Genomic DNA, 27,542 nt, shown 5'->3' with positions numbered 1-27,542 from the left:
AGGTCCCCACTAGGCACCAAAAACACACATAAACAAGTTTGATTTTTCTTTATTGTGGGCAACTTTTCAGCTTTAAGTTGAGCAAAACGTTCGGAGGACAACAAACTACACATAAGAATCAGAAGAAACGTCCCTTTCTTCACTTCATCTGTCAGACTGATGTCTATCAAGCACACATAACCCTGACAAAAAGGTCTGCTAGCCAAAATAACTGAAAACCCTGCTCTCTCTGTGTGTGTGGGTGTGTATACCATAGGAGCTCAAACACCAGAAACCATCTGTTCACTGACAATGATAAAAATAATGTTTTTAACCTGCTGTTCGGTCCTCCAGCTCTCCAGTGAAAGTGACATAATTAGTGGAGGTAATGAATACAATCCTTCACAGATGGATGTCTGAATCTTACACCCACCCATTAACAATTTTTAAACAGAAATCACACAAATATCCACACATTTCTGAACAAAGCAGGGACATATTCCATAATAAAACATCTGAAACTTGTAAACATATTCCCAGTAGCTCGCTGCTGTCTGCTGGGGTTAGGCCAAGGCGGTGAGCTGTCAGAACTCTCATTATCAAGTGTAGTTTGGTGGAGAAACCGGAGTTTCACTGTTTGCCTGCTCACTCAGAGGAGCCTCCTGAGTAAGGAGCACAAAATATGTAAAACGACGACAGCAAAATAGACATGAATAGTGTCTACTTGGTTTGTGGTCACATCATGTAACCGGCTCACCTTAAGATGTCTGTACACTCCCATTTGGAAACGACAGCAGATTACATCAACCAAGAACCCTACGATACCATGGAGCATTCCTACAAGTGACAAAAACATGCGTCTTACTGTAGATACTGATGGGAGTTAGCTGATGATTCTTTATAGGAGAGGATGTTGAGTCATTATGTCATGTCCAGTCTGCTTAATTCCAGTGTTTTAAGTTTAAACTTCTACCCTCACAAGCAGAGTCATTCCTCCAGCATTTTCTGGACGGTCAATGACGATACATTCATCAGCTGCTCCTGTGATCTTTAATACTTATGTGAGATCATCTGGCAGGTCAATTAAAAGGTGATTTTCTGACAGTTTCTGGAGTATGATAATTAGGCAATAGTAAAACTTTGAAGTCTTGCTTTTCAGGGTAAATGAATGGGCTTGGAGTCACGTGTCATTCAACCCACTGACTACATATGGTGCAGATATCACATTATAAAAAATGTGATTTAGTGACAGCTGAGCATTTGCAAAAGCATCACAAGAATTTTAATCTTTCAATGCAGTCGTTTCCTTTCCACGGCAGCATGAAATCAGCCTGCCGGATTTTCCCGAGTTTGGGAACCTGTGACAACGCAGATGCATGCACGACTGTGTTTAGAACGGCTGAGGCGTTCAGGTGCATGTGGAGGGATGCTCGACCGTCCAAGATTAGATAATTGGCAACAAAAAAGTGTTGTATTATTGAGCTTAAAAATGAATCTACAGACAAATAACAAGCAGACATAGATACTGCTCAAGTATATTGGTGGTTTACAGCTTTAAATAAACACATTCACTGTATGTATTTAAAGCTGCTGCAGGTTCACACTTTGGATGTTGTAGTGTCTGTGAATGCGCCTACTCAGATTTTTTTCAATCCTTGCTCACAACTGCATTACCATGCATTACATTACCATTTAAACTAATTTAAAGTTGCCTGGAAGCCATGAAAGGATGCTTTCAAGCAGGCCCCACTTAGAGTACGGACTACAGCGTGATGAAGCTCGAGTGTGGTCCTTCAAGGATGCATCTGGCACTCAGTGGAAAAATATCACAGGTGTTACTGGGAGAGAGACATGAGTTACCTGTGGTGGAGAAAATGCCTCCGATGATGCCACAGAGTCTGACAAGAAACTGCCAGAGAGGCATGTGCTGCTCGGTGACTTTGACCATCAGTGAGTTGATATCATACTTCATAAAGATCCCCGAGACTCCATGGCTGCCTAAAGCATGGTTTACCACTCGGTCCTGCAGAACAACAAGACGAATACAAACATTTTCACCACACTGACACATTGCATACTACACAAATATACAAACTTGTGCAACATGTAAACCTACCTGCTCGGACACCGAGTACTGGTGTGTTTCTGCAGAGACTTTGTAGGTGTTCAGTTTGGTGGGCACGATGGTGATAAAGTACTGAAACATGTGGTTAGCTGAAAATAAAAACCACACAACTATATGTTTTTTTTTTCCCCCAAACAATGGGTTTAAATGCCAGGCAACGACAAAAGAGTGACTACGAATAAAAACTGATTAATGTTCGACCACAGAGACGTACGATCAGCAGACACTTTCTCTGTGCCGTCCAGAGGGCTGATAATCCCGGGAATCACTTCTCCGAAGGACAGGTGATCAATCCGGTGAGAAAAGTTAAAAGCTGTAACACAATGCAAAATCAAAGCAATAAATAATCATATATCATCAAGTGAACATGCCTGATGTTATTGCACTCTGTGAATATCGTCACCGTGATACGTAAAGTAAATGTATCTTGTATCTTCCACGAAAATCTGTTAAAGCGTCCATGTTTACCTGACTGGTAAAGAGGAGGTGTAATCTCACTCTCTGGCTGTGTCACTGTACATAAAGTATATATGTGTGTGTGTGTGTGTGTGTGTGTATACAATAACAATAGCAGACTCACAGTCATGGCTAACGAGCGCAGCTAAATGGGCATGGCCTCGGGGATGTGGGATGGACCTGCACAGGGATGAAAAGCTCAGAGGTAAACACACTGATATGATACAGTCAGGTCTGATTAGTACAATTCAGACAAATGTTTAATCTCTTCAATCTTTATTATTTTTTAAATGACCATGTAGATACATACTTGCCAACAGTAATGTGGAAATTTCCTGCCACTTTGTTGACATACAGATGTCCGTGTATCCTGCAGGCGCTATGGGAGGTCGAACTGTCCTCCCTGTGGGGAAACAGAATGCAAACACAACATGGACGCACTAATTTAATCACAGTGTACGAGATGTGGGAAAACGTCCTTGTTTATCTTTTTAATCAAGTCTTCAACCAACTCTCAACTCCAAACAGACACAAGCTTATGTTGAGGATCGTGTACCTCTGAGGCTGAACAGGAGGACCCCCTTTAATTGCAGCCTTGAAGAGTACATCCTGTAGCGAGTGCTCCACTTTCAGACGCTCCTGGATGTGCAGAAGCGTCCTGATGGTCACAGAACAACGAAGGAAACAAAATCACTCCAGTTCAACATTTTATAAATTTAGGCCTCCTCTTCAATAAAAGAACATACATGTAAACTTTAGCCCTGCTTTTCAGCTACAAATCAGGCAAAACCAAATAGCCCCAGGGAATTTAAACACCTTTGGGTGTCCTTTAGAGTCGCTGACAGTGCCACCAATGCTCTGCCGTATCAACCGTCTGCACCACAATGACAGTCGCCTTTAAATCATATAGCTAAATAATGCTATTACTGGATGAAAATGCCACTATATCCCATGAGGAAGTGTTCATAAATATAATAGTACTGCATGTGAAAAACCTGGTTCTTACATGTGCCACAATCTTTGCTGCGGAGAGAGCTCAAAGTCGACCTAAAATGTGACAAAACACAATGAACTTTACCCCTGAAACGCAAAGAAAATAACTTTTTAAACATTTAACCGTTCCTCACATCTTTATAATACAGCAAATAAGTTGCTATTGCACAGTGAAGGTGAACTCACTGGTTCATATTTCAAGCCGTCAGAAGCAACCATGGTCTCTGCCAGATCCAAGACATCTGCGCCGATGTCTGCACACAAGTTAAAAACAGCCCATGACACCTTTCCCAACCACATGTGAATTAAGTGATGACATACAGACGAAAAGATACAGATTTGTGTACTTACACTGGCATCTCATGGCCACTGTTATGTCAATGTTTATTCTAAGTTTACTGTAAGGGAAGAGCAGATGCAGTTAAGGAAACATACTGAGCCAAAAGAAATAACTTGCACATCTTAAGTTTCTCACCTGCTGTAGTCTTTGTCCACCTCATACTCATACTTCATCCATGTGTCTCTGTACACGAAGAATTCCAGGAAGGCGAGGACAGCCATGAGAGTGAACGCTATCAGAGACACTAAAGAGAGTATGAAAACGATTAACATTAAAGTCACTTCCCCGGGCAGAAGAGTGAATATGTAGAATTATGTGATAGTATGTAGCACCGAAAGCTTCACTTTGCTTTGGAGTGAGCGTACCTGTCCCACCGCTGGCTGTGGACTCCACATAGCTCTCGGGAACTTTGGGGAAAGCGTCGAGCTCCTTCACCAGAGTCAGAGCCTTCTTCTTGGTCAGCCTCCTCATTTTAGGAGCAGCACTGATGTAGCTTCAGGTGACTCCGTCATAAAGTGAATGTTTTGCAGAAGACTTAGCAAGCTGACGTTGCTTGTTTAGTGGTGCGGTCGTGTGTAGCTAACCGTTTGGTCGTGTGTGTGTGTTTCCTCTCTGTGCTGACGTCGACCATAACTGCTGTTAGCGGCCGAGCCTGACGTTAATGTTAGCTACAGCTAGCCGCCTAAAACATATCTTCGGGCGACTGGTTTAAGTGAAAAAGGTGTCACTGTACCATTAGCTCAGTCCACTGTTAAAGTGCTTATTTTCCCAGTCATACATCGATATATCATCAAACGCGAGTTTCGTGCTTTGTGGACTAGCTACGGTGTCCTTTGACACCATTGTCTGAAAAAATGCCTGTTTGTGCTTAGCGCCCTCTGGCGGTCAGTGCAATACAAATTGCAAACATTTATTTCGTTGTTGAAAACTAGATCGAAGTGAAGTATCATATCTGAATATTTTAGTGATTCCTAATTTGCCATTAACTTTGTGTTAACCTAATGGTTTTCCCTGGTTGCTTCTTTAAACTGAAGTGATATTATTTAGTGCATATTAGTGTTTGGGAGGCGTTTTCCTTGTCCAGATTACATCACTGGGGGACAAAATGAGATGCCTGGTCCTTGTTGACTGCTTGATCCTCTCGTTGTCTGTTCATTGTGCCACGTGTGCTGGAGCTCCCTACTCTTTTAGCATATTCAGAGGAGCCTTATTGAATAGTATTAACTGAACTGAACTAGACCTTGACGTACTACATAAAATCCAAGCAGATAATCAATGCATTTGAATGTGTCATGTTGGATTTTTTTCTAGAGACAACCTCAGACTAAATGTTTAGACTATTCACGACTGTTTTGTTGTTTTCAGAAGGATGTTTTGCCTTTTCAACTGCGGTTGCTTTTTGCTATTCCCTAAATAAAGTTGCAATTAATCATGTTACCAACCCATCCTTGGGCTTTTGGGTACAAAAATACCAAAGCAGTTGCATTTCAACTTTGAATCTGCCTTATTTATTGCTGTAATGCCTACATTTTGAAAGAGCCCACACCAGTGCTGTTAGTCTCTCTACTTTACAAAGGATAATTCAATTCAGTAATTTCAATTCAAATCCAAAAATGAAAACTGAGATGTAGAAATATGACAAAAATAACATGTGCTCTCCATTTTAAGGGGGACCTTCCCTTTTACATCAATGCTGCGACTTTATCGGGCAGCAAGGATTGGTTGAATGCTGGACAGGCTGGTTTCCAGCTGTCCTTCCTGCCTCTGATCACTGATAACTGCAATGGAGGAGGCAAACAAAGAGACGGTTTCTTGTCAGGGATCAGCAAAGAATTAGATTACAAACTGCTGCAACATTCATGAATAAATTAATAAACACCCATTGAATAACAATGTTGCAATATTGTAATAGTATGACATTGTAGTAACTACTTGTAAACCCTCACTACCATTATTCAGGTTGAGAACACTACCTTTTATGTTTCAAGTAACATAAATAATGAGACATCATGATAAACTTCTCCCTCAGTCAGGTGTGCATTTCTTCCACAACAACAAAAATTAAATATGCTTATAATCACATAATGAGGGAGGACATTAGCTCAGGGTAGTCCCATGGATACATCTATAGCGAGATACTAGACAACTTCAAGTATTATCTGCATTGTCTCATTGCTGTGCGGGCACACGACAAATAAGCATGCCAACAAAAACCCTGTGTCCTCATGGACAGTTCATAGATCATGACAGGGAAAGTCAGCAGACATTGTAGAGGCCAACACAAACTCAAATAATACAACATGACCTCTTGTTAAATTAGTTTTAAAGTTGAAAATCCATTCACAGATTGCTCTATTCTGCAGGAACAGAGTCAGGACCCTCATCCCGTAGGACAGCTGTCTCTAAGACATCAGAGGTGGGCGTGTCAGGCTGCTCTTGAGACAGATCTTCAGAACATTTGCTCACAGTGGGTGAGATCACATCTGGACTTGTGTCACAAGACTCTGTGCTCTGCTCCGAGGTGGCTGTTGTTGTTGTTGTTGTGGCCACACTGGGGGGAACTGGGTCAAACTCATCATCGTCGTCCTCCAGGATGGGTGATTCATGGATATCTGGCAGACAAACAGATATTCTAGACACTGATGTGGGGAAGTTTACTGTTTATAAAGCAATGAACGAATGAAAGAACTAACTCACTCCTGAATGCTTCTGGGTACTGCTTGGCAATCTTCCCTTTTAGCGTCCTGAAGAAGCAGAGGAGATCAATAATCAGAGGTTTTTTTATGTTTGTGTGTTTGTGTTCTGTGTGTAGTGACTTACCTGATCCTTCTGAAGATGCTGTCCAGGTCTTTCTTCATCTCCACAAGTGTGCGGGTGTGGAGCAGGAAGCGCTCGTTCATCTGCTGCAGTCGCACGTTAGACAGCCCGTTGAAGTTGATCAGCATTTCATTGGTTTTCTCAAAGCGATCGAGCCTGTTTTCATGATAATTCAACAAAGCGACAATAATCTTCTGAGGTCAATTCACGAAGAACATTGCATGTGTCAGCACCATCGTCACATGTAAGAACTCAGCTACGTCAAACAGAGCACACCCATTTTATAGTGAGCAGTGCAAAGTGGCAGAGAAGCGACATCAAGCTATAGTAAAGACCAATCACTCCATGACACTCACATGTGTCTCTGAGCCTGGATGATGGCGTTCACATCCTCAGAGTTGACCATGCTCAGCATCCTATTACAGAACACGCCAGATGCTGTGGGCTCCACCATGATGAGCATCAAGACGACAAAAGCTGCAAATAAAGACTTCATTTAGAAATTTACTCTTGCGAATAACATGATATGATGTTTCAATATCATAAGCACTGATGCCACCAGTCCACAAGGAAAGCTTAATCATGGAACTAAAAGACAGATATTCAGTAACGTTCACACACTTTTCATCCTCTACAAGAGCGTTTTATATGTGAGCATATTGATTAGCTTAATAAACAGTTCTGCAGAGTCCCCTGTTAGCAGGCTGGACGGATCACTGATGATACCGTTAGCTTGCAAGCTAAACTGACAAGCGAAGCGAGTCAATTCATTTTCGCTACCTCAGGTGCCACTTTGGTTGTTTGCGTCGATATTCGTCTGTCTGTATGACAGATTTAAAACGACATCTGCAGCCTAAAGGTAAATCTGACTGCTGGCTGTTAAATAAAAACAAAGCATTTCCGTGTTTTTTTAACTTCCTGTCATGAGATCACCGTTTCCGGTGTTTTTTTCCTCCATCTTTCTTGCCATTTCTGTTTGTCATTTGAAACTGCGCAAATCACAAATGTACATTGCTAACTTATCCACGCTGGTTATATCACTGTTTTACACATGCAGAAATCCATAATAACAATAACATAGTAAGATTATTGTATAATAATAACGACAACAACCAATGTGTAGAACTTTTTAAAAACCGTATTAAAAAATACATATCAGTTAAAAAGTTTATTATTTTTAAATAAATACCAAGAAATAAAAACAAGTGCATATAATCATGACTGTATTATAAAACCAGACTTAAACCTATAGGATGTTTTAAAAATCACACCAAAATCTGGTTTATTACTATTTAATTCAGACCTATCAACATCTTTTCTCAAGCTGACAGAAGATTGATGCCATCAGATGCATGGCAGGAAAAATTTGAGCTATGCTAAAAGTTTATAAACATCATATATTTCTTCTTTATGTCTCAAGTAAAGTGATTATTGTGTAATTCTACAAAAGTAAATTAAGTAGTGTGACGTACATGATGAACAACATTCTCAATTTTGGATCTAGTGTATATCAATCTTATGAAAAACCGAGCTAATGGTATGTTGTCTAAGATGTTGTAAATTCGCTTTTATCTTTTTCTCGTCATACTTCCATTATATAGGTCACTGCCATGAAAGTCTTTTTGAGAAAATGTAGTAAATCCTTCTAAATCTTATCACTGTTAAATGTCACATTTTTGTCTCATGTTGCTGAGCTCAATTTATGTACTGACCCACTTTATACCAATAAACCCACTCCACGCTTCCAGAAAACTCACAAAATTACTTTTATTAAGAGACAAGTAAAAAAAGTACATGATGTATAAAAAATACAAAACCGCTTTGTCTAACTTGTAAGCTAAGTAAATGCATAGCAACAGTACATGCAAGTCTAGAGTTAGGTATCCTACGATTCCGTAACAATGTTAAGCTACAGGCTACAAAGGGAAAAAGCACAGTTCGATTGCAATCTATCATTCAGTTCAGTCTACATGATACAGATCCAAAGTGATGGTATAGAATAAGCCAGTTTGCACGCAGCTCAGCTGATGAGTAAATAAATACTTGACAACATCTCACAAATATTGACATCCAGTAATTCGACGCAATGTCCTGCGTGAGAATTACATTCGATTTCTGATGTACAAAACCATACTACGTATAAGCTAAAGATGAGAACAATTCATAGTATTACACTTCTAAGCGTGGATGCAGTGATACAAATAAATATGAAATAAATAAATAATGAAACCCATATAGGAGCCATATGGCTCACCCAGCCCCGTATGTACATGACACACCCCCTGCTCCCAACTACAACATCACACGTATGAAATTTCATATTAGTGTTCATTTTAGAATACCATAAACATATATATACAAATGACCTCGGACAAGCACAAGTGTCCATAGAAAACCTGCATTGATTCGACATTGGGTGAATTTCAATGTGCTTTGGCTTTAATTTGATAAATAAAGTAATATTAGGCTATATATCACAACACATTTGTGGTATATAAGAGGCAATGGCATAGAATTTAAGCTCGTATAAAGTATTTTACCGTATACTGACCCAGGAATGACGGAAATCACTGATATTGATATTGCTGAATGACAATAGACCGATAATGTGTTTTGCTGTCGTATTTTGTGGTATTATTATGCAAAGACACTTCTGTTTTTCCTTTTTCTTTTTTCTTTTTTTTACATATAAAAATAAGTTAAAACTCCAGAGAAATGGATCCAAAAAAATAAAAGTAGGATTTACAGTTTATATAAGGCCATGCAATTTTAGTAGACTCATGCATCAGATCATTAGGTCTTTTGGATGAGTGGGCTTGCCATTCATGCAAAATGCACTATGTGTTGCTGAGGCCACAACAAATATAACTTCTGTCCCTTTTTGTTCCTCAATACCAATCCAGAATTAACACTAGCACTGTCTGTAACACATAATTAAGGCTGGTGTATTTGCTGTTTAAGCTGTGAATAGGCCTTATTTGAATGGGACCCACATACGTATTTGCACACAGAGACACTAATCCAGTCTACAAACACAAAGTCTTTGATAGGAGTGGGTGTCATTGTGAATAGACACAAACACAAGGGATACTGTACAGGTCTGTGCTCTGTCAATGTAAAGTGTCATTCATTCCAAAACGAGATGTCCACCGTTTCGCAAAAGAGATATCTACTCTCAACAAAGAAAGTGAAACTAATCTCATTATATTAGTCATCTTAACATATTGTATTATGCTTATGAAATATCCACATCGAGAATGAGTTAAATCAGCTGAAATGTTGAGTAATGAATTTCAAGTAGCACCTTTTTCTGTGAGTAAGTGGATCTATTGCGTTTTGGAATAAAATTGTTTAAATGTACCAGCAAACCGGAGCTCCAGCATTTCATCTAAAGATGATAGAAAACACCACGGGTAATGGTCCAATGTCAGGAAAGTAGGAGAATATTAAATACAAAATAAGAGACAAAAGTGGAAACACAACAGTCCATAAGTTACCATTTAAAAACAATAAACAAACCTCAGACATTATTATTATGGAGAAGACCAAAGGATTTACAGCTGCTTTATGATTGAAGGCAATCTGAGGCAACTTCTCTCTGTAAGTGCTTGAGAAACAAAACAAAACAAAACAAAAAAAACAGCACCTCAAGATTTCTTCAGAGATGTGTGCGGGGGCGGGAGGGGGTGACTTCACCACCCTTGCTCCACGACCAACCCGCTCCTGGTTGAAGATGTTGTCATGGTAACACACAGCTGAGCAGGCTCTGTATTTTCCTGACACGCTGGCGTCTCCTTCACCTCCTCTTCCATCTGGGACTTCTGGCCGTTGACATCCATGCCTACCTGGCCCTCCTCTACCTCCACCTCTTCCTCGTCGTCTTCCTCCTCCTCCTCATCTTCCTCCTCCTCTTGTTGCTGCTGCTGCTGTCGTTGCTTGTTGCGGCAGCACGGTTTGAACAAATGGGGGTCGATGAGCACCTCCCCAAAGCGCCCCTTGTAGATTATTCCACAGCACACCTTTTGTCTGGGCAAAAACATGACAGTGTTTCTGTTCTAGCATGTGAAGCAACACCAAAACAATTGAATGTCGACACCTGTGTTTTACATGCATTAGGTCATTTATAGTACTGCATTAAAAAGTAATTATACAACTGTGTGTAAATGTGACAAATATCAGGGTGTCAGAGTGGATTTTGTCCAATGCACACTTGGGATGTGGGTAAGTGTCATGCAAAAGATGGAAGTGAACTTTTTACTCTCTTGTATTTTTCGAAAGTGTTGGCATAACTTTGTCAGGGCTGCAATTTAAGTCCTACAAATCAAGTAATTTTCACAACCAAAAAAGAAGACGTGATATTTGCTGTATCGGATTATCTTTCGCAGGCAAGTTTCAAGTCTACAAGATTTTTACACAACAGCATTGCTGTCAGAAAGCAGTAATACAGTGCAAATATAATTTTTAGTTAAAAGCCAAAACGTGCAGAAAAAATTGAAAATAGTCCTTTAAACAAGGCGAGTAGTCCATATTATTTTAATTGTATTGATTAAGAGCAGCATGGCAATCCATTATTTAAATTCCTTCTGCATTGTGTCTTGGATTTCAGCATCAGCTAGTGGCACAAATGTCATTTAGTGATGCCACCATCTTTATCCAAGTGGTGTGACTGAGTGATCATAATAGTTTTAAACCTTCAACCCAATTACCCTGCCTCACTTCACTGTCTGACCTACCTCTTCCAGTAAGTTAGATCCAGAAATGAGAAGACAGGGGAGCGGCTGGATCCTGGGCTGAGCTCCGTGTCCGAGCCGTCGTCTGACAGGTTGCTGTAGCTGGGAGACTGAGCCGGAGAGGCACTGGAGGTGGTGCTGTGGGCATCTGAATCTGGTGGGCAACATGGAAAGGCGTATGTGGTCGGTAGGACAAATAGTCTAAATAAATGAGATGTAACCAAATGCCAAAACACATAACTCACTGCTTCTCTTGAGCTCTTTCTGCAGCCTGCTGATCTGGTTCGGCCGTGCTTTCTTGGAGATGGACTTTATCTTCTTGGGCCTGGAAGTTATCTTTAGGCTGGGACCACCTCTGGCATCAACTACCTGTATGGAATAGAGCCGGGGAGGGCTGAATAAATATTTTTTCATGACAGGAGTAACAGCTCGACCATTTTATCAGTGGTTTGATTCATGCTCACATGGTTCCAGTTCTTCTTGGTTCCCACAGGTAGCTTTTTCCATCGTTTCACCAGGAGCACACAGGCATTACAGATTTCTCCAGATCTCGTTTCATTCAGTCTGCAAGATAATTGCAGTTTGTGAAGAAATGACACAGAGGAAAAAAAAAAGAAGGTTTCTCTCTGGACCCCACGTGTTCAGCATTGACTCTTACCCAAAACAGCTCCTGAAGTCTTTCTCATACCGCTTGCTGTCCGTGAAACGAGAGCTTGAAGACTTTGCCCGGCAGATGCAGCAGCCGTCCAAACTCCTGTACATTTTTGGCTTATGAAAGCCAAACATCTGCGCAAGGGGGGGAATGATTTCAGTATCAACGTCTCAGACTCTCAACGGTGTGGGTTTGATAACTGCAGTAACCCGCCTGCCTCCCTGCAGCCGCACATTTCTGCCTCAGATCAGAGGTGATATTTTATTGTGCTATTTCCAGTTTAGCTTAACGTCAATTAATTTAAGACAAATATCTTTAATTTATTCCCAATTCATGTGTTTTGTCACGATCAGAGAGCACCAAAAAAAACAACACCACCATTGCAGGGGAAGCGATTTTGTTGGAGCATCTCTCCGCTTTGACCCACATGAGGGGAAGTAGGTCAACAGTCAGACAGCGTGTCAGACAGATCATGTCACCATGCTGCGCTCACAGGATGCACGCTTCATTTTGGAAACTCAAAATACAGGCACGCACACCACCCGATCCTTCGCACTGCAGCGGATACGTTATTTGCTGGGTTTTGAAAATGAATCTCAAAATATAAGAGAGTGTATTGCCGGAGAAATATAGAATATACATGTTTCCGGGGGAAATCATTTGAAATACAATCAAGCGCCCTGATTATCCAGAGGAATTATGATTTATGTTGCTAGGCAAATTATAATCTCCACAGCACATATAGACCTGAACTGCGGCAAACTGTGAGCCGCGCCCCCCAGACTGGGTTTTTCTTTTTTTTTTTTTTTCTGCGATCAGTCCTCGGGGTCCACTGACAGTACGGTGCCACAGAGAGCAGACAGAGAGTAGAGATAATGAAAGACATCTCACTCTGCTGGCTAAATCAGATACCACTTGAGGTCAGGCAGTATAGGCAGTGTAGAAAATACTATAACCATCAAACTCTATCGTAATGGCCGAAGATAATCATCATGAGCGTGGAAAATAACATAAGTTTACTCGTTGAGAAAATATTAGATAAAATTGGAAAATCATATTTGTTCATTTTCAGCAGTAAGCAAGTTAACATTTTAAGCGCAATAAAATTAAAGCAATGTGAAGCTTTTATATATTTCAAAATAAATAAATCATTATTACACAAGTCTGTAAACATTCATCCAGCCCTCCAACGTGTAACAACATCCAGATTTCAATGTAGGCCTGCAAACTTTCATCGAAATAAATCTGTGTATCCTTTCGTCTATTGGTGCAGAAAGTTTATTTGCAGAAACATGGAAAAGAAACAACAACAACAACTTGCAAGTGACGCCAATTGCTAGTACTTAACCAGGCAGGTGATTCACTGTGATTAATAATCTATCTCACGTGAGAGTCATGTCGCACACAGCAGCTGCACATAGAACATAAAGATCACAAATCATATAACTGATTTAGAATCGAACAGATAAAATGCGAAGTGAATAATTGAAATATATATAATATGGTGGGATATAAAACGTGTTATTTTACGGGTATATTTAAAGACAACCTTGTAGTAGCTCGGTGCTTATATTCTGGACTATGTTGCCAATCACATATTCACCTCCGAGTGTATCATCTGTACACTGCACACGATCTCTGCAGCAAAATACAGTACGTGACGCAACGCAACATGGCAACAACTTCAAAGGCGGAGGCAGTGTGGAGAGGGGGGTGTGATGCGATTTTCCGCAAAAAAAACTGTAATATTAAAAATAAACTGCAAAAATCCACCAGAAAACAGCCGGGACTCACCGGAACAACGCCCCCTCTTACTAAAATGAAAAAAGACACCGAGAAATGCACTAGTTTTTATCGAGAGAAAAGTGCAAGTCGCCAATTTCACCGCCCACTCCTGCGAGGAAGCATGGCATGCCACACGACCTGCTTCATGCGCACCCATTTTATAATGACCGTCCTCTGCTCGACGATGCCCCACTTCCCCTCCTAACATTAACTTCATGTAGTGAGAACAACTAAAGCTAACACATTTCCAAAGCGAAAATATCCTGCTTTCAAAAGGACGGGAAAGCCGTTCTCGGATATTCGTGTAATTTGATCTTAACTCTTTGTTATTCCACAGCCGCGTCGCTGCAACAGTCCTTCAACTACATGTGCACGAAGTTCAAAACGACGGATTTCTGAGAATCGGCGATTTTTTCCCCACGATGCTAAACAACATGTTTTAATCAGCAGGCATTCACAAGGCTTTAATACGTAGTTTGTGTTTGCGGTGGCTGTTTTGTTGACAGCAGCGGCCGCGTGCTGAGACGCATCTGTGGTCCGGGTGGGCGTGAGAGATTCAACTTGCTTATTTAGCAGGCGTAAATGTGAAGTAGACTACAGTCGCTCTACAGTTACCATGTGGGCATTAATGCTATTAAGAAAAGTAGGTTTCTGAGTGTAACGCTCACAATGGCCGACTTTAGTCAAATTTGGAGAGCGATAACAGCAGCGATCCCCTCCAACAGCCAAGCGCACTGAAACAAACAATAATAACAGCAGCTGCTCATCATGCCTGCATATGAGGCCAATTGTCCGCGTTCATCTCGCCTTCCTCCCACTTTGTCCCGTCACTTGAATTGATCATAAGGTCACCAACACATCAAGTTAACCACCAGGTCTTACAGCGGGCCTAAAAAGAGCAATTGTTCCGAGACAACTCGAAGCTTGTTTTGAATTGCACATCCGAAAAGCACAGCTAAGACTTTAAAACCCCGCCAAGCCTCAAAGACCCGACAAAACACGTAAAAACAGGCTGCATTCATTACCTTGTTGCAAGTTGCTCGGAGCTGATACAAAGTAATAGTCCTTAAAGCGCGTCGTTACGATGTGACTATTATGAAAATCAACCCGCATCAGTAACCCGCTCCCTTGTTGATGTCTGCGCTTGTGGACGGGACTGGATAGTTGTGGACATAGTGCGCATGCGTTGTATCCACACCTCCATTTCAGAGTAGGGCAGAAGGCTTTTTTCTTTTTCTTCAATCAAACTATTTACATAAACGACGTGTGACGTGTCCGTGCGTCTGCATTCTACTGGCCTTATAAGGATGGGAACATTGCGCGGGAACAGGGGGCTCGGCCCTGGTTGCTATGGCACATTGGAGAGTGTAAGCAAAGGGGCGGGGCCTGTCGATTTACTACAGAACGCCAGATGGCCCGTCTGGAGGCCTACGGTTTTGAGGAGGCTCGGCGGCGTCTAGCAGCGAGATGCGCTTTGTTGATTTCAATTGCGTGACAAGTGACCAGATTAGTGCTAAATAAAAGGTTGGTGAAATGTGGCCTCCATCCTGCATGATCGGTTTAGGGCGAGCAACCAGATTTTTTCTCCCCAGACAGTCAATAGAAAACCAGTCATACTGCATCAGTTTGATAACACTTGTTATAGGATATACACACTGCTGTGTCTGCTCTTATGTAACACTACTTGAGGCACTTAATACGAAAACGAGTGCTAACCCGAGTTACTGCATGGAGTAGTATGGTGGTCAAAAATAAATACAAGTAGCAATGTAATATAATTCTGTAGTGGATGTACTTATCTCTCATAAACAGCTCCTGAATGTTAATAGAAAAATCAGCAAAACAAGTTCTGATTTTGAGCATTACTTTACTTCATGGCCTTTTAATTTAATTACATTACATAGCACATACGTTCACATGCCTTCTCTTCTCGTATGGTGTGGTGACTGTGACACTGCCAACAACGTCCTCAAACAGATCTAATGAGCCTCAGTCAGAGGGCTCAGCCAAACACAGTGTGTATACAGTAGTTAAGTCAGCGTTGAATTTGGTGAAGTAGAAAAGTCATAAATACCAGAGGCAATAAGTCCTATGTGAAGAGTGTATAATGAACTGAAAATCATTTTACTGTCCAAGAGTTGTACATCGTTTGAGACATCTCAGAGAAAAAAAAAAAAATACTAAGACATGTAAGTTATGTCAATATTAACTTTAATCTTTGACAACACATTTCATAAATAACAATTCATTATTGCTTTCTCTAATCTGTATTTAAATGATAGCGAATAGCGGCTTGGTCATTGAGGGTTACGTAGTGCTTGCAGGACAGTGCAGGAGACAACATTTTCATTATTCTTCAACTGTTAAATTAAATGTGACATCAAGATAAAACCTAGCGTCTGTAAGAACCTGTGCTCTAACCGTTGTCTGAAGATAACAGAGCAGTGTGGAAACAAACAGTGGGACTATTATTCACATAACCAGTAAAGTGTGTCCATAGCAGAGTCTATTGTTACACACAGACACAAACAAGATGCCTTTATACAGAAAAATATGCCACAAATTCATTATACCATAATAACAAATGGGCACAGTTCTATTGATGATCTAATGAAGCAAAAATATTTACAATGAGAGAGAGGAAAAAAGGTTTTCTGGCAAAGTGACAGAGACTATTTGAACTGACACAATTAGGACACCGGTTTGGTTTCAGTGTTTCACCAACTGAGAATTCCACCAGCACAACTCTGCAGTATGCAACCCCAAATCGAAATAAACAATGCAACAAAAGCAAGATGTTACGCAGCATAACTAAGCATAACATAAGATGAGGTTAATGATCCAACATTTTGTGACACATTATAGAGTGGGAGCATTATCTTTTTTGAGGATATTTACTAAGATTATCCAGTGAATGAACTAAAGAAAAAGGATTATATAATAAGGCCTGAGTCCTGATATTTCAGATCACAACACACTAAGACATAAAACAAACAAATTTTGGCCATGCAGGTGCTTACTTTAAAATTCAAGTGCAAGCAATACAGCAGTTGACAAAGAGTACTTGTTCTTGGGTCATGTGCAGTCAATGATGTGAGCCATGAAAGTATCTACTGTAGATGTGAGATTATGAATGACTCTCTATTTCTCCTTGGGAAACAGAATTTCACAGTGTAAACAAGCGTAGGAAAAATCTGACTACTTCCTGAAGCAAATACAGTATAAGACATTTACATCAGTGAACAAGGCAATATGTTTGGAGCTCGAGTTGCCGCTGACTTTATCTAGTCCACCGTCCAGTTTTTATGATAAAGTCACATCTCTCGAGCGTACTTTCTTTTTCCGCAGATGGAAAGATGAATAATTGAACACATTAGCGTTCCTGCAGTAGGTGACAGAGAAGGGGGCTGAACTCTTGCAATCTTCTGTCAGAGGTTAGAGGTCAACCCCTTTAACCAGTGCAGCCTCCAGGGTGATGGTAAACTCGTTGAGTGTGTGCAGCATGCGGGAGAGGGAGTGTACAGCCGCAGGGTCCCGCAGCAGAGCACCTTCCTCATACATCCGTGCTGTCAGAGGAAACTCTGCCAGCAGGGGGAGCCACTGAGAGAGAAGCCGGTCCCTGCCAAGAATAACAGATCAGTGGTCAGTCGTGGTCTCACAAAGACCGATGACCTTTTGCATTGAACTGAAGATGCATTTGCTGACTGCAAGACAGACCTTGCACCAAGTACTTTCTCTTGAAACCACTTTGAGCCATGCTGTCAGTGTTAATTTACCTTAATGTTCAGTTCTTTTAAAGCACAGACACAGAAGAAGTCATGTCTTTGGACACCCAAGTTAAAGACATTGGACACAATACACCCCAAATATATTGCTAGACTCTTCTTACTGTTTTCAGTCTGGGGTGGGCAATCTGATGACTGTAAATGAAGATGAATCTACTTTTCAGGCAAGTAGATTGTGATATTTATTCACAATCTCACAATTTGTGCAACACAATATAATATGACCAGGATGATTTAAAAATCACAGCCTACATAAATCTTTATCCAAGACCTATAACACTGGACTAATTACATGTATCAGTCCTACTACATGTTTCATATAAGGAAAGAGGATATCTCTTTCAAATTTCCAAGATTTTCTCAGATTTTTCCTTGTGTGCTAAGGAATTTTGGGGGAAGGTTTTCCTTTTCTTGTTTGTGTTAATCTTTGAGTCTCTTTAGCGTGAGTTTTTAAACCATCATATTTCAAATTATGACTGCTCACCTGATTCCCAGGCAGACGAACAACTGGAACTTGCCCTCTTTTCCGATGTTTCGTGGCGAGGCATTGATGGCACTGACATAGTGGCACAGTGAGTCACAAGGTGGACCCTTTGTCAGTGTTGATCCGTACAGGTCACCCATCTGATCAGTTGTCTCCATGGAAACCACTGCCTTCTCTATGGAAAAGAGTTGGCCATGCTGTCAGTTCATCACTTATTAATATACTAGCAACAAGAGAAAATCATGTTGTGCAAGACAAACATTGGAGAAGGAGGGTGAAAAACACATCAGTCATGCTTTGTTACATGCAATTGGATATGCAAAATTTATACTCCCATCACCACCAGATGGAGACAGTAAACAAACATCACTTTCAATGAACTCAAGCTCACAGTGCTTACCCACAAAGTCCCAAACAAACACATTCCTCTGGAAAATACGGTTAGATTTGAACCCATGCAGGAGGAACTTCTCCAAGGAAGGCACCAGACCTCCTTCACCACATAACAAGACTGTCAAGTTTCCCCTCTGGAATGAGAGAAATGGGAACAGAGTTCATTGAAGCACTGTAAGCAAGCAGCTCATCTTTCAGCTTCAGTAAATCCTCTCATACTGGTGATAGAAGGCACTGCAATTTTTCAAAATCCTTTATTTATAATCCAAAAGGCTCTTCTTACAAAGATGAAGTAAACAGAAAAGAGCAAATGCTTGTACATCAAACACTGTGCAGTAAAGATGTTATTACAGCCCATTACAGATAACCTATAGTGCGTCAGCATCAGCCATTTCAACCAATTTAGCTTTGTGTGCAAACAGGTTAAATGAATGTAGGAACTAAACTGGTGGGACACACTATTACACTCGCATACCTCTTGTTCAGGTTTGTGGAAATGTTTAACAAGGTTATTTGCTGCCTCTCTCATGTCCTCTTGTACTTCAACAGACAGCATTCCTGGTGAAAGAAATCAAGAAAATTTCAAAATAGAAACATAAGGATGAAGGATGACAAGACATGAGGGGAAGTGGACAGGAGCTAAACAGAAAGGCAATACTGGGAACAGAATCTGTTATTGTAGTGAGTATAGCAGCAAGTAGGTCAGCTATTGTACTAAAGAATGTGTTTTCTGTCAGTACGTACTGCTCCGGCTGCCAAGTGATCCCAGCACTGTCCGCATACTCTGGGAAGGAGAGGCCAGCTCCGGAGGCGTCCCCGTCCACCTTCCAGCATCCTCCTCACCACCAGGTGACACCAGCTGACCAATAAGAACTCTTTCCAAGCTGCCATCACCCACGCCTTTCCCCAGCCATCGGCCGCATGGGAACCTGCAGGGAGACAAGACATAGTGTTTCACTATATCTGCTTACAAACATGCAGTTTATTATACAGGGAGTGTGTGTCGGGAGAGTTTATTTTTCTAAATAATTTCAAGGAGAGAACTGGCTTGGCATGTTCTTGTCCTTGAATGACAAATCATATATAGTTTAGATAACTGACCACAACTTTCCAAGGCAATGCATGCATCCTGATCCCAAAAAAGTAAACAGGAGGATGTTAGCCCCTGTGCTGTGAGGTCACAGTCAGTGTTCAGAGATGACAACAAAGTCAGATGGACAATCTTACTTGTAGGTGTGTCCAGTTATCTCATTATACACCATCACACAGTCTATCAGACACTTGGCCAGCAAACCAGAGTTCTCCTGTCCCAGCTGCAGGGTGCTCAGCCTGCCCAGGTTCTTGCACTGAAATGAAAAGCACAAGCCACGGTTAATGTGTGAACCTGCATGTATCTCTGACAAATGTGATGCTGACCTTACTGATAAGTAGTGGATACAAACCTGGAAAAAAATTTCTTGTGTATTCTTCGATAATTGTCTAACTCCTGAATCACCCAGTTCTCCTGACACACACACCCAGGGGTTAACTGTTGCCATGGCAATGCTCAGCTTCTTCATGGGTATTATAACAACACGGTATGGAATACCTGGAGAGACACAAGAGATCAAGAGCAAAGTTTTATTTATTCATTCATTCATCATCCATTTACTTCACACTTAACACTCTTTTCATGTAATCAGAATAAATAGGATTTTAACAACATCAGGGCAATTGTAATGTCTACCAATTGAGGTCTGTGTGAATCCATGGGATACTGTGTGTAATTCAAGTATATGTGGCCAGTGGCCGGAGGTGGGGGTGTTCAAACACGAACACAACCCAAAGAAAAATTTTAGTGTCCTTGAGAGCTATAAACCTAAATTTTACCATTTTCTCTTTAAAGTTTACAGGACTTACTGATGGAGGTAAAAACGCGTGTGAAGCAGAGGTAGTCCACCGTGTTAAGAGAGAGCAGGTGGAACAAAAACTGCTCTCTTTCTTCCTCACAGAGCAGGAATGCATGGGGTTTATACAGCTGCCTGTCAGGGGACAAGAAAAAAGGTAAGAAGGTCAGTTGAAATCATGGACTTTGCTCTAAAGCAAATACAGAAATATTAGATTAATTTCTACTCGTCACTAGGTTAATTATGAGTCATTTGTGACCTGAGCAGCTCCTGGTTTGTAAGCAACTCTTTCAGGTGTTGGGATAGCATTTTCTTCTCCAGAGCCAAGTGGATCCAGGCCCGAGCCTGACCCACCTCAGACAGACCCTCACTCATGGTCTGGATAAACCTGGAAGAACAACAGATGGGTGGGCATCTAGAAAAACCAAAGCCTGTCACCAAGAAATACAGCTTCTCACGATCCCACGAGAACGGCACAAAATGCTGGAGATATGATGTATGTGTACTATATTGGTATGTAAGAAGTAAAGATTTTGACTTAATCGAAAGTTCAGCCAAAATACAGGTTTATGGAAAAGGAAGATGACGCAGCAAAGTTTTTAATTTTAGAAACACAACATCACATTTGCTTTCATTACCTCATATCTTGCATTAACGTGCCTCTCAGGACCAAAGCGCAATCATCAAATGTTCCCTGGTCAGACCCTAAACAGACATCAAGTTAAACACCCGTGATCATTCAACTCTTAGCCCAGTGTTTTACACGAGAAAAACAAAACAGTCAGGTTCTGCTCTGACCTGGAGACTCAGCTGGTGTCTCCATCTTCCCCTGGGCTGCCTGGTAATGAAGCAGATGGGACCAAAGAGCAGATTTCCCCTGTTCAGAACAAACATACTTGTCAATATTCATCATGTTCACACAGTCATCTGTGTTTGTGTGCCTGATGTGAGGAAACATGGTTCCAGGTGGTTTTTGTAGGTCATATGAGCTAATGGCATGTTCAGTTATGTGTCTGTGCGTGTCTGACCTGTTTCAGCTGCAGACCATGGCCCCAGGTTCTCTCCAGTAGGTCACACAGACCGTGGATGAGTGTATTCTCCTGCAGGCCTGTGATGTTGGCTTCTCCCTGACCCAGTTCCACACTCTCCTTCCCCATCCTTTCCATCAACATCCGCTTGGTCTAAAAAAGCCAGAGAACATTTTGAGGCATTAACCTTGAATGACGATTTAAGAAATCAGCATTCGGCCTCCGTCACCACAGCGCTCTCACCTTCAGACGACACTCGCTCAGCAGCCCGTCAACAAACTCTCGATGAGTCTGAGTGAGTGTATGAGGCGATGGGTCAAGCAGCTTAGAGTGGCGGAGGTTCTTCCTCACGTATGTGTGCTTCTGCTAAATAAGCAAAAGGGATATAAATCAGGCAGTAGCTTCCTTAGGCCTGTATGTTTGTCTGTGTGTGTGTCTGAACTGATGAAAGCACCTGTCTCTGCTCATTGTCCACGCCCGAGTGTTCAGTCACTGTTGATCTCTTGGGGTTGGTCCGGCGCGATGCTGTAACACGACTGGACCACCTTTTCATCCAGATAACAGCAAGGTAAAATTCAAAATACCAAATGTGATGAACACAACCTGTCAAGTTACAAAATTTGTTCAACTGTTTTTAAGGAGACTATTTGTAAAGTACTTTAGCTGATAACTGAGACTAATAACCGCTGCCCAATTTAGCTAATGATTTCAACTATTTATCCATTGCTTATAATTACTATTTCAACAATTTTCCTTCCCTTTTAGCTAACAAATTTTACTGTTTATTCATTTTAATAACTTTTTTGTGAATTACTTTTAATAACAGTTTTAACCCTTTGTAAATGACTTATTTTAGTTAATACTTTCAACCATTTATCCGTTACTTTTCATTTACCCTTTCAGTCTTGAGCAATAAGGGATCTGTCAACCATTTCTTCATACTTTTAGCTAACTGTTCTGTTTTTCCATTTTGTAAATTACTTTAGTTAACAATTTTAACCATTTATTTGCTACCTTTAGCCAACTGCAGCCATTTATCCATTAGCTAACCATTCTGTTTATCCATGATTTCTAGCTATTTATTCTTTTGTAAATTACCTTAACTAGCAATTTTAGCCATTTATTTGTTACCTTTAGCTTACTGTTTAAGCTATTTATTTAACCATTTGGCTAAATAGTCCGTTTGTCCATTACTTTTAGTTAGGTTAACTATTTATTTTGATAATAAATTTGCAAAAGATTAGCACCAATTTGTAATCATATTTGATTGCTTATTTTTGTCACTTTGAATCATCTTTGTACCCCTTGACACCTGCAGAAGTGCTGGGTTACAAATACACGTTGTTGGCGATCACTGAATAGCAGCAGAAAACAAAGGCTCACTTGTTGGTGTTTTGTCCCTGTGCAAGCACATCAGCTTGCAGCTTGGGGAAGTAGCCCTGCTGGTGACGCCCCTGACCGATCCTCATGTCCAGCAGGTGGGGGTGTATGGCTGTGTGGTCTGCCTTCAGCAGTCTGCGCTCAGTGGTCTGAGCTGCAAAGACAAACACAGCACTGATAAAGATCCAACAATACTGTAGATAAAATGAGTCAAGATGAGTCATCAAAGTGAAGATAAATACATTTCCAGGGAGCACTTGGGGACTGACATTTTATATCAACTCTCATGAACATCTTGTATTCAAGTAATTAAGTGCTACTTGGTTTATTAAGTTGTAAAGTGACTGAGAGGAAGACCAGGATGTATGGCACACAAGAGCACAGTGTGAGATTATGTGGCTGACAGTACAATACATCAAAAGAGATGGAGCAACATCTCTGAGGCAGAGACAGAATGTGAACAACAGTGTGGTCAGACTGAGATGCAAGCGGTGCATTTCTTTTTTGCAGAGAGGCTGGCAGGACTTCAAAGCACAAAGCTCTGTCCTCCGTATACCATACAGAGTTCACCCTCTGCCACAGATTTTAATTCACCCCTCTCTAATTCCCTAACGTTACTCACCCCCTCTGCCCCATATCAGATTATATCCATTCCCTTTTATGTTTCAGAAGGGATAGGATATGATTTTCATTTCCATCTAAAAACTGTTTCCACCAGTAGAATAGTTAAATGTTCGGGCCCACATGTCCCCCTCCAACAGTGCATCCAAGTAACTTAATCAACATACTGTACAGAATAAACCCAAACAGAAGGCCAGACGGTAACAGATTTACAGATTCCCTCTAGAAAATCTAGCATCCTCTTTAATCACATCGTTCTGCTCAATCTACCAACTGGGGCTTCAATCTATTTTCTGGCTATTTACTATCTAAATGCTGAAAAGAGTTCTTTTGGTTTGATGTAGGTTCTCATGAAAACATATAGTCCCTTCTAATTACTACATGTAATAATTTAAGTGAGTATTAAGCGTCAAAATTCTGTCAATTGTATACTGTCACTGTTTGCTTTCAGAAGTCATAGGTTAATCAGTCTTCTCTGCATATGCATGTCAATGTCAAGTTTTCCAAAAAAGCCCTGGATAGGGACGTAATGCGATATATTAACAGCAACATCTGAGTTGGATTTCTGTTTTTGTTACACAATTTGTCCTGTGTTCCTTGTGGTAGGAATACAGTATCTGTTTTGTATCTTATCTCACCACAACATGTATGTCATAGTGCATCCTTTTTTGTCCCTGAGCACCTTCACAGTACCTGACTCAAAGAGCGAGGTGCATTTCCTGTAGCGACAATTACGAAAGTCCTCCTCATCTGTGTCATACAGTCGTTCCCTCTCCAGACGGTTGTCAAACAGCTGCTGCATTGGATCTCTATCTGCCCAGCGTGATATCACCTTCCCATCCACAAAAGAAGAAAACATGGATGTCTCCAGGAACCGGGACAAGAAGTGCAAGTGGGTTGCAGGCTGCACTGAGAGAAAGGAGCCCTGAAATGTTGCAAAGCACAAACACTTTCAATATATATTTGTCTGTATCTCGACAAAGATATAGGGTTTCTTCAAAAGGATTTCAAAAATCTACTGAATCTACTGTACCTTGTCAAAACTGAATGTCCCCTCTCGGTTGCTCAACCAGGAGTCCAAATCAAGAGCGCTGTGGATGACAAAGTCCTCATACCTGCCAAGCATGGCAGCAAAACGTGCAGCAAACACCTCCCTCAGCTGAATATTCAGTTTCGCTGCCTTCAGCTCTTCCTCCTCCTCCTCAAATACGTGACCCAGCGTCTTCCCTCCATCTGACATTTTTCCTCCTCCGCACCTCCGCGCCAGAGCCTGCAGCCTCTCCAGCACTGCCAGCTCCTCTCCTCCGAGGTTCCCATTCCTTCTGTCCTCCATCAGATCCTCCAGCACCAGGCTGCTCAGGCGAGGGGAGGTGGTGGTGGGCTTAGTGACTGCACCGCCCTGCGGAGGGAGCCCGAAACGTAGAAGCACCTCACTCAGTTCCTGGATTAGTTCGATCTGGTCTGGAAACACAGGTAGGTCCTCAGGAGCCTCGACACAGTGGTTATCAATGTCCACAAAGCACAGGTTGGCCTGAGCAGAGACAAACAAGAGACTTAAAAATATAGATAAAAAAAACACTTTCCAACTCAATCCTCCCTCAGATAATCATAACATGTTGACCCAATCAAAACGTACAGACTATTCTGGCTAAGCTTTTACATCCAATTAAGATCAGAGATCAAGATTTATTTTCCATTAATAGATTCTTGGCATTTCACCGTTATAAGCCTCAGAGGATATTAGTACGTGAAGGATTATCGAATGATTACTGCTATCACTGCAAGAGGGGAAATTAGGAAATATCAGGCTTTCATTGGCAAACAAACAGTGAAAGCCAGTGAAAGTAAACAAGAAAAACCTGAGCCCACGAAGCTGTTGAGCAAAGAATTACAGAACAGTGTGAGAATGATAGGCACTGATTTAAAAATACTGCTTCATAAGCAGCAGTGAAGCACAGTGCAGTCAGCAGCAACATGACCTTCAACAGCGACCTCAGTTTACAGCCTCGGGGGAAGTTGGAGGATGTACTGTAGCAGACAGTTGCAGACATCCACTTACTCTCTGCAGTTTCAACCTCTTCACTTCTTTGTCTTTTCATCCTCTTTTTAAATTCAAATATCAGGAGACAATCATATGTTTTGAAGGTTTTCCCTGTATATCAATATTAAGAAGGACCATTTAAGTATTTAAGCATTTTTTTCGTTCATGTGAACCAAACTGTGTTATTTCTGATTTCCTTGCAAATTACCACTCACAACTCAAGAAATAAGTGGTGATCCCTAACTGTCATTAATTATTCATCGAGTCCCATTATTCTGGATCTCTCATGCTCTGCACTTTTGCTTTCATCCCCCCAAGCTGTCTTTCAACTGCCTTCTTCCTGGGGCACATCGACTTCAAAGAGGCTTCAGTGAGATATTCATACACCATAAAGTGATTGGACTGGTGAGGAGGAAATGTACCGTCTCAGTTCGACAGGCCGGAGTCAGAGGACAAATTGTCACGCATACAGGACAGAGGTGTTACAGCAAATGAGTGTAAAAGCATCAGTTCAGCATTCAGTTTATCAAGTTTTCAAGATTCTTCAATGTTCGCTTCAATGTTTATGAAAATTTTTGCAGTCTCAAATTCGGAGTGGCAGGTTCACATAGGAAACTTCAGATGCATTTACACATAAGATCCTTGTTTAGTCCTGTACCTCATGAGGAAGGTGGAGGGAGGATCGCTGAGCTCCGTCTCTGCGCTGGATACCCATCAGGAATGGCACAGGAGCATCCAGCAGGTGAAGCAGAGGTGCAGGAACAATGGGCAGGTAGATGTGCTGCCACTGGAATGGGAACAGCAAGGTGGTGACACCCTCTGCTACTGTCATCAAACGCTGGTAGTCTGAGGAGATGAAAGATGGGACATCAGCACGAATGATTCACCTTTATGTATCAAGGGAAGAACTCAGGACATTAGCTGTAACAGCATTTCAATGAAGCGGTTTCCATGAGTTGCTAATAGAGCCTTTTCATTCATATCCCTATCTACGGGCCCAACTAAAATTATAATTATAATATACATTTTCACATTCATCACATCAAAATGTGTGAATTTCTCATTTTGAGTGTCACCTCAAGCATGCTAAGAACTGAGCAGGGAACAGCGTGCTGACCTTTAGAGCAAAGCAGGACTTGAGTCTCCAGAAGTGCACAGGTGAGTAGTTTCACCATATTGTCCACACCCAGCAGAGAGAATGCCTCTCCAAGAGGATACTCCCCCATTGGAAGCTCACCCGGCCCAGGCCGCTGGCACACGATGGGTCCCTGTACCCCATGGAACCTCAGTGACCTGCCAGGAGGAGGCAGTGGCACCTCATACAGGATATTGTGGATGTAGCTTTCCAGAGGGAGAGGTGGAGCTATGTGTGACGCGACAGCCCGGTGTAGCTGAGACAAAAACTGTCGAGAAGCTTGAAGGAAGGGGAGTGGTGTGAGGAGGCAGAGGGCTTTGGAGACATATAGTGTGTCCCGTGCTGAATCAAAGGAGCCTGCACAGCCGAGGCAACCAGACACCCCGGCCAGAGACTCAGCGTCTGACTCATCCAAGCTGCTCACAAGTGAGTCCATGCTGGAGGTGGAAGGGGAGGAAGCAGACGAAGATGAGGAAGAGGGAGAGGAGGCAGAGGAAGCTGAGTGGTGCTCCACATGATGCATCTGGTAGAGAGTCTGCATGGCAGTGATTATCTGAGCACTGGTCACCTCCTCGTAGAAGGTGTGGACAAAGCCATAGGAACGTGTGCCATCCTCAAAAGACATGGTGAATGAGTGAAACTGAGGGTCGAGTGGATCTGCCTGCGTGCGAAAGGAAAGACCCCTCGGCATACAGAGCTGCAGGGAAAATGTATGGAACAAAGAAAAGGAAAGGGAGAAGAAAACATAAAAGAAGGTTTAGAATGAGGTGGTGACTTAAATGCAACCTTTAACAATGATCTCTGATATCTTGATTTCTGAATACTAATCTAAAACCTATCGGGGACAACGTAAACACAAACCCATTACAGAGTATGCCTATCCAATCAATTGTGCTGTACGGTAATTTAAAA

At 41.6% G+C, this 27,542-nt stretch overlaps 4 protein-coding genes across 6 annotated transcripts in view; all 4 read right to left on the bottom strand.

Annotated features, from left to right (window-relative positions):
- Positions 1–33: 33 nt before the first annotated feature.
- Positions 34–4,741, bottom strand: LOC124062085 (endoplasmic reticulum-Golgi intermediate compartment protein 2-like). The gene is made up of 13 exons (XM_046394582.1): positions 4,259–4,741; positions 4,029–4,137; positions 3,905–3,951; positions 3,740–3,807; positions 3,567–3,607; positions 3,117–3,218; positions 2,871–2,963; positions 2,685–2,740; positions 2,319–2,417; positions 2,096–2,193; positions 1,840–2,002; positions 737–816; positions 34–641 (listed from the first exon to the last, which is right to left on the bottom strand). Exons 1-13 carry the CDS (start codon positions 4,362–4,364, stop codon positions 579–581), a joined length of 1,125 nt encoding a protein of 374 aa, XP_046250538.1. The 5' UTR covers positions 4,365–4,741; the 3' UTR covers positions 34–578.
- A 704-nt stretch (positions 4,742–5,445) lies between these two features.
- kxd1 (KxDL motif containing 1) lies at positions 5,446–7,650 on the bottom strand. Of its 2 annotated transcripts, XM_046394589.1 has the most exons (6): positions 7,491–7,650; positions 7,067–7,187; positions 6,714–6,866; positions 6,591–6,637; positions 6,360–6,505; positions 5,446–5,671 (listed from the first exon to the last, which is right to left on the bottom strand). In XM_046394589.1, the coding sequence occupies exons 2-6, from the start codon at positions 7,171–7,173 to the stop codon at positions 5,576–5,578; spliced, it is 549 nt and encodes a 182-aa protein (XP_046250545.1). In that variant the 5' UTR covers positions 7,174–7,187; positions 7,491–7,650; the 3' UTR covers positions 5,446–5,575. The 2 variants fall into 2 exon arrangements, with proteins under 2 accessions (XP_046250545.1, XP_046250544.1); XM_046394588.1 differs by having other exon boundaries at positions 5,446–6,505.
- An 802-nt stretch (positions 7,651–8,452) lies between these two features.
- Positions 8,453–15,081, bottom strand: LOC124062088 (SIN3-HDAC complex-associated factor-like). Its single transcript, XM_046394585.1, has 6 exons — positions 14,903–15,081; positions 12,099–12,226; positions 11,905–12,004; positions 11,686–11,809; positions 11,444–11,594; positions 8,453–10,736 (listed from the first exon to the last, which is right to left on the bottom strand). Exons 2-6 carry the CDS (start codon positions 12,224–12,226, stop codon positions 10,403–10,405), a joined length of 837 nt encoding a protein of 278 aa, XP_046250541.1. The 5' UTR covers positions 14,903–15,081; the 3' UTR covers positions 8,453–10,402.
- Positions 15,082–15,784: 703 nt separating this feature from the next.
- LOC124062073 (DENN domain-containing protein 5B-like) overlaps positions 15,785–27,542 on the bottom strand; it is a 16,602-nt gene continuing 4,844 nt past the window's right edge. The window contains exons 3-21 of one of the 2 annotated variants that reach the window (XM_046394550.1): positions 26,613–27,327; positions 26,154–26,341; positions 24,488–24,985; positions 24,148–24,379; positions 22,837–22,987; positions 21,908–21,998; positions 21,697–21,816; positions 21,454–21,606; positions 21,224–21,302; positions 21,064–21,130; positions 20,685–20,813; positions 20,439–20,560; positions 19,982–20,127; positions 19,767–19,885; positions 19,284–19,468; positions 19,015–19,097; positions 18,547–18,673; positions 18,147–18,321; positions 15,786–17,496 (exon numbers count right to left, since the gene is read on the bottom strand). In XM_046394550.1, coding sequence (XP_046250506.1) covers positions 17,313–17,496; positions 18,147–18,321; positions 18,547–18,673; positions 19,015–19,097; positions 19,284–19,468; positions 19,767–19,885; positions 19,982–20,127; positions 20,439–20,560; positions 20,685–20,813; positions 21,064–21,130; positions 21,224–21,302; positions 21,454–21,606; positions 21,697–21,816; positions 21,908–21,998; positions 22,837–22,987; positions 24,148–24,379; positions 24,488–24,985; positions 26,154–26,341; positions 26,613–27,327 — 3,564 coding nt within the window. In that variant the 3' untranslated portion in view covers positions 15,786–17,312. Of the gene's footprint in view, positions 17,497–18,146; positions 18,322–18,546; positions 18,674–19,014; positions 19,098–19,283; positions 19,469–19,766; positions 20,128–20,438; positions 20,561–20,684; positions 20,814–21,063; positions 21,131–21,223; positions 21,303–21,453; positions 21,607–21,696; positions 21,817–21,907; positions 21,999–22,836; positions 22,988–24,147; positions 24,380–24,487; positions 24,986–26,153; positions 26,342–26,612; positions 27,328–27,542 lie in introns of both variants that reach the window. The other variant, XM_046394549.1, reaches the window with a different exon arrangement.

This window comes from Scatophagus argus, chromosome 7, assembly GCF_020382885.2.
Source record: "Scatophagus argus isolate fScaArg1 chromosome 7, fScaArg1.pri, whole genome shotgun sequence".
Taxonomy (NCBI): domain Eukaryota; kingdom Metazoa; phylum Chordata; class Actinopteri; family Scatophagidae; genus Scatophagus; species Scatophagus argus.
Note: the sequence above shows the minus strand (reverse complement) of the source record. Positions and strands in the feature narration are given on the sequence as shown.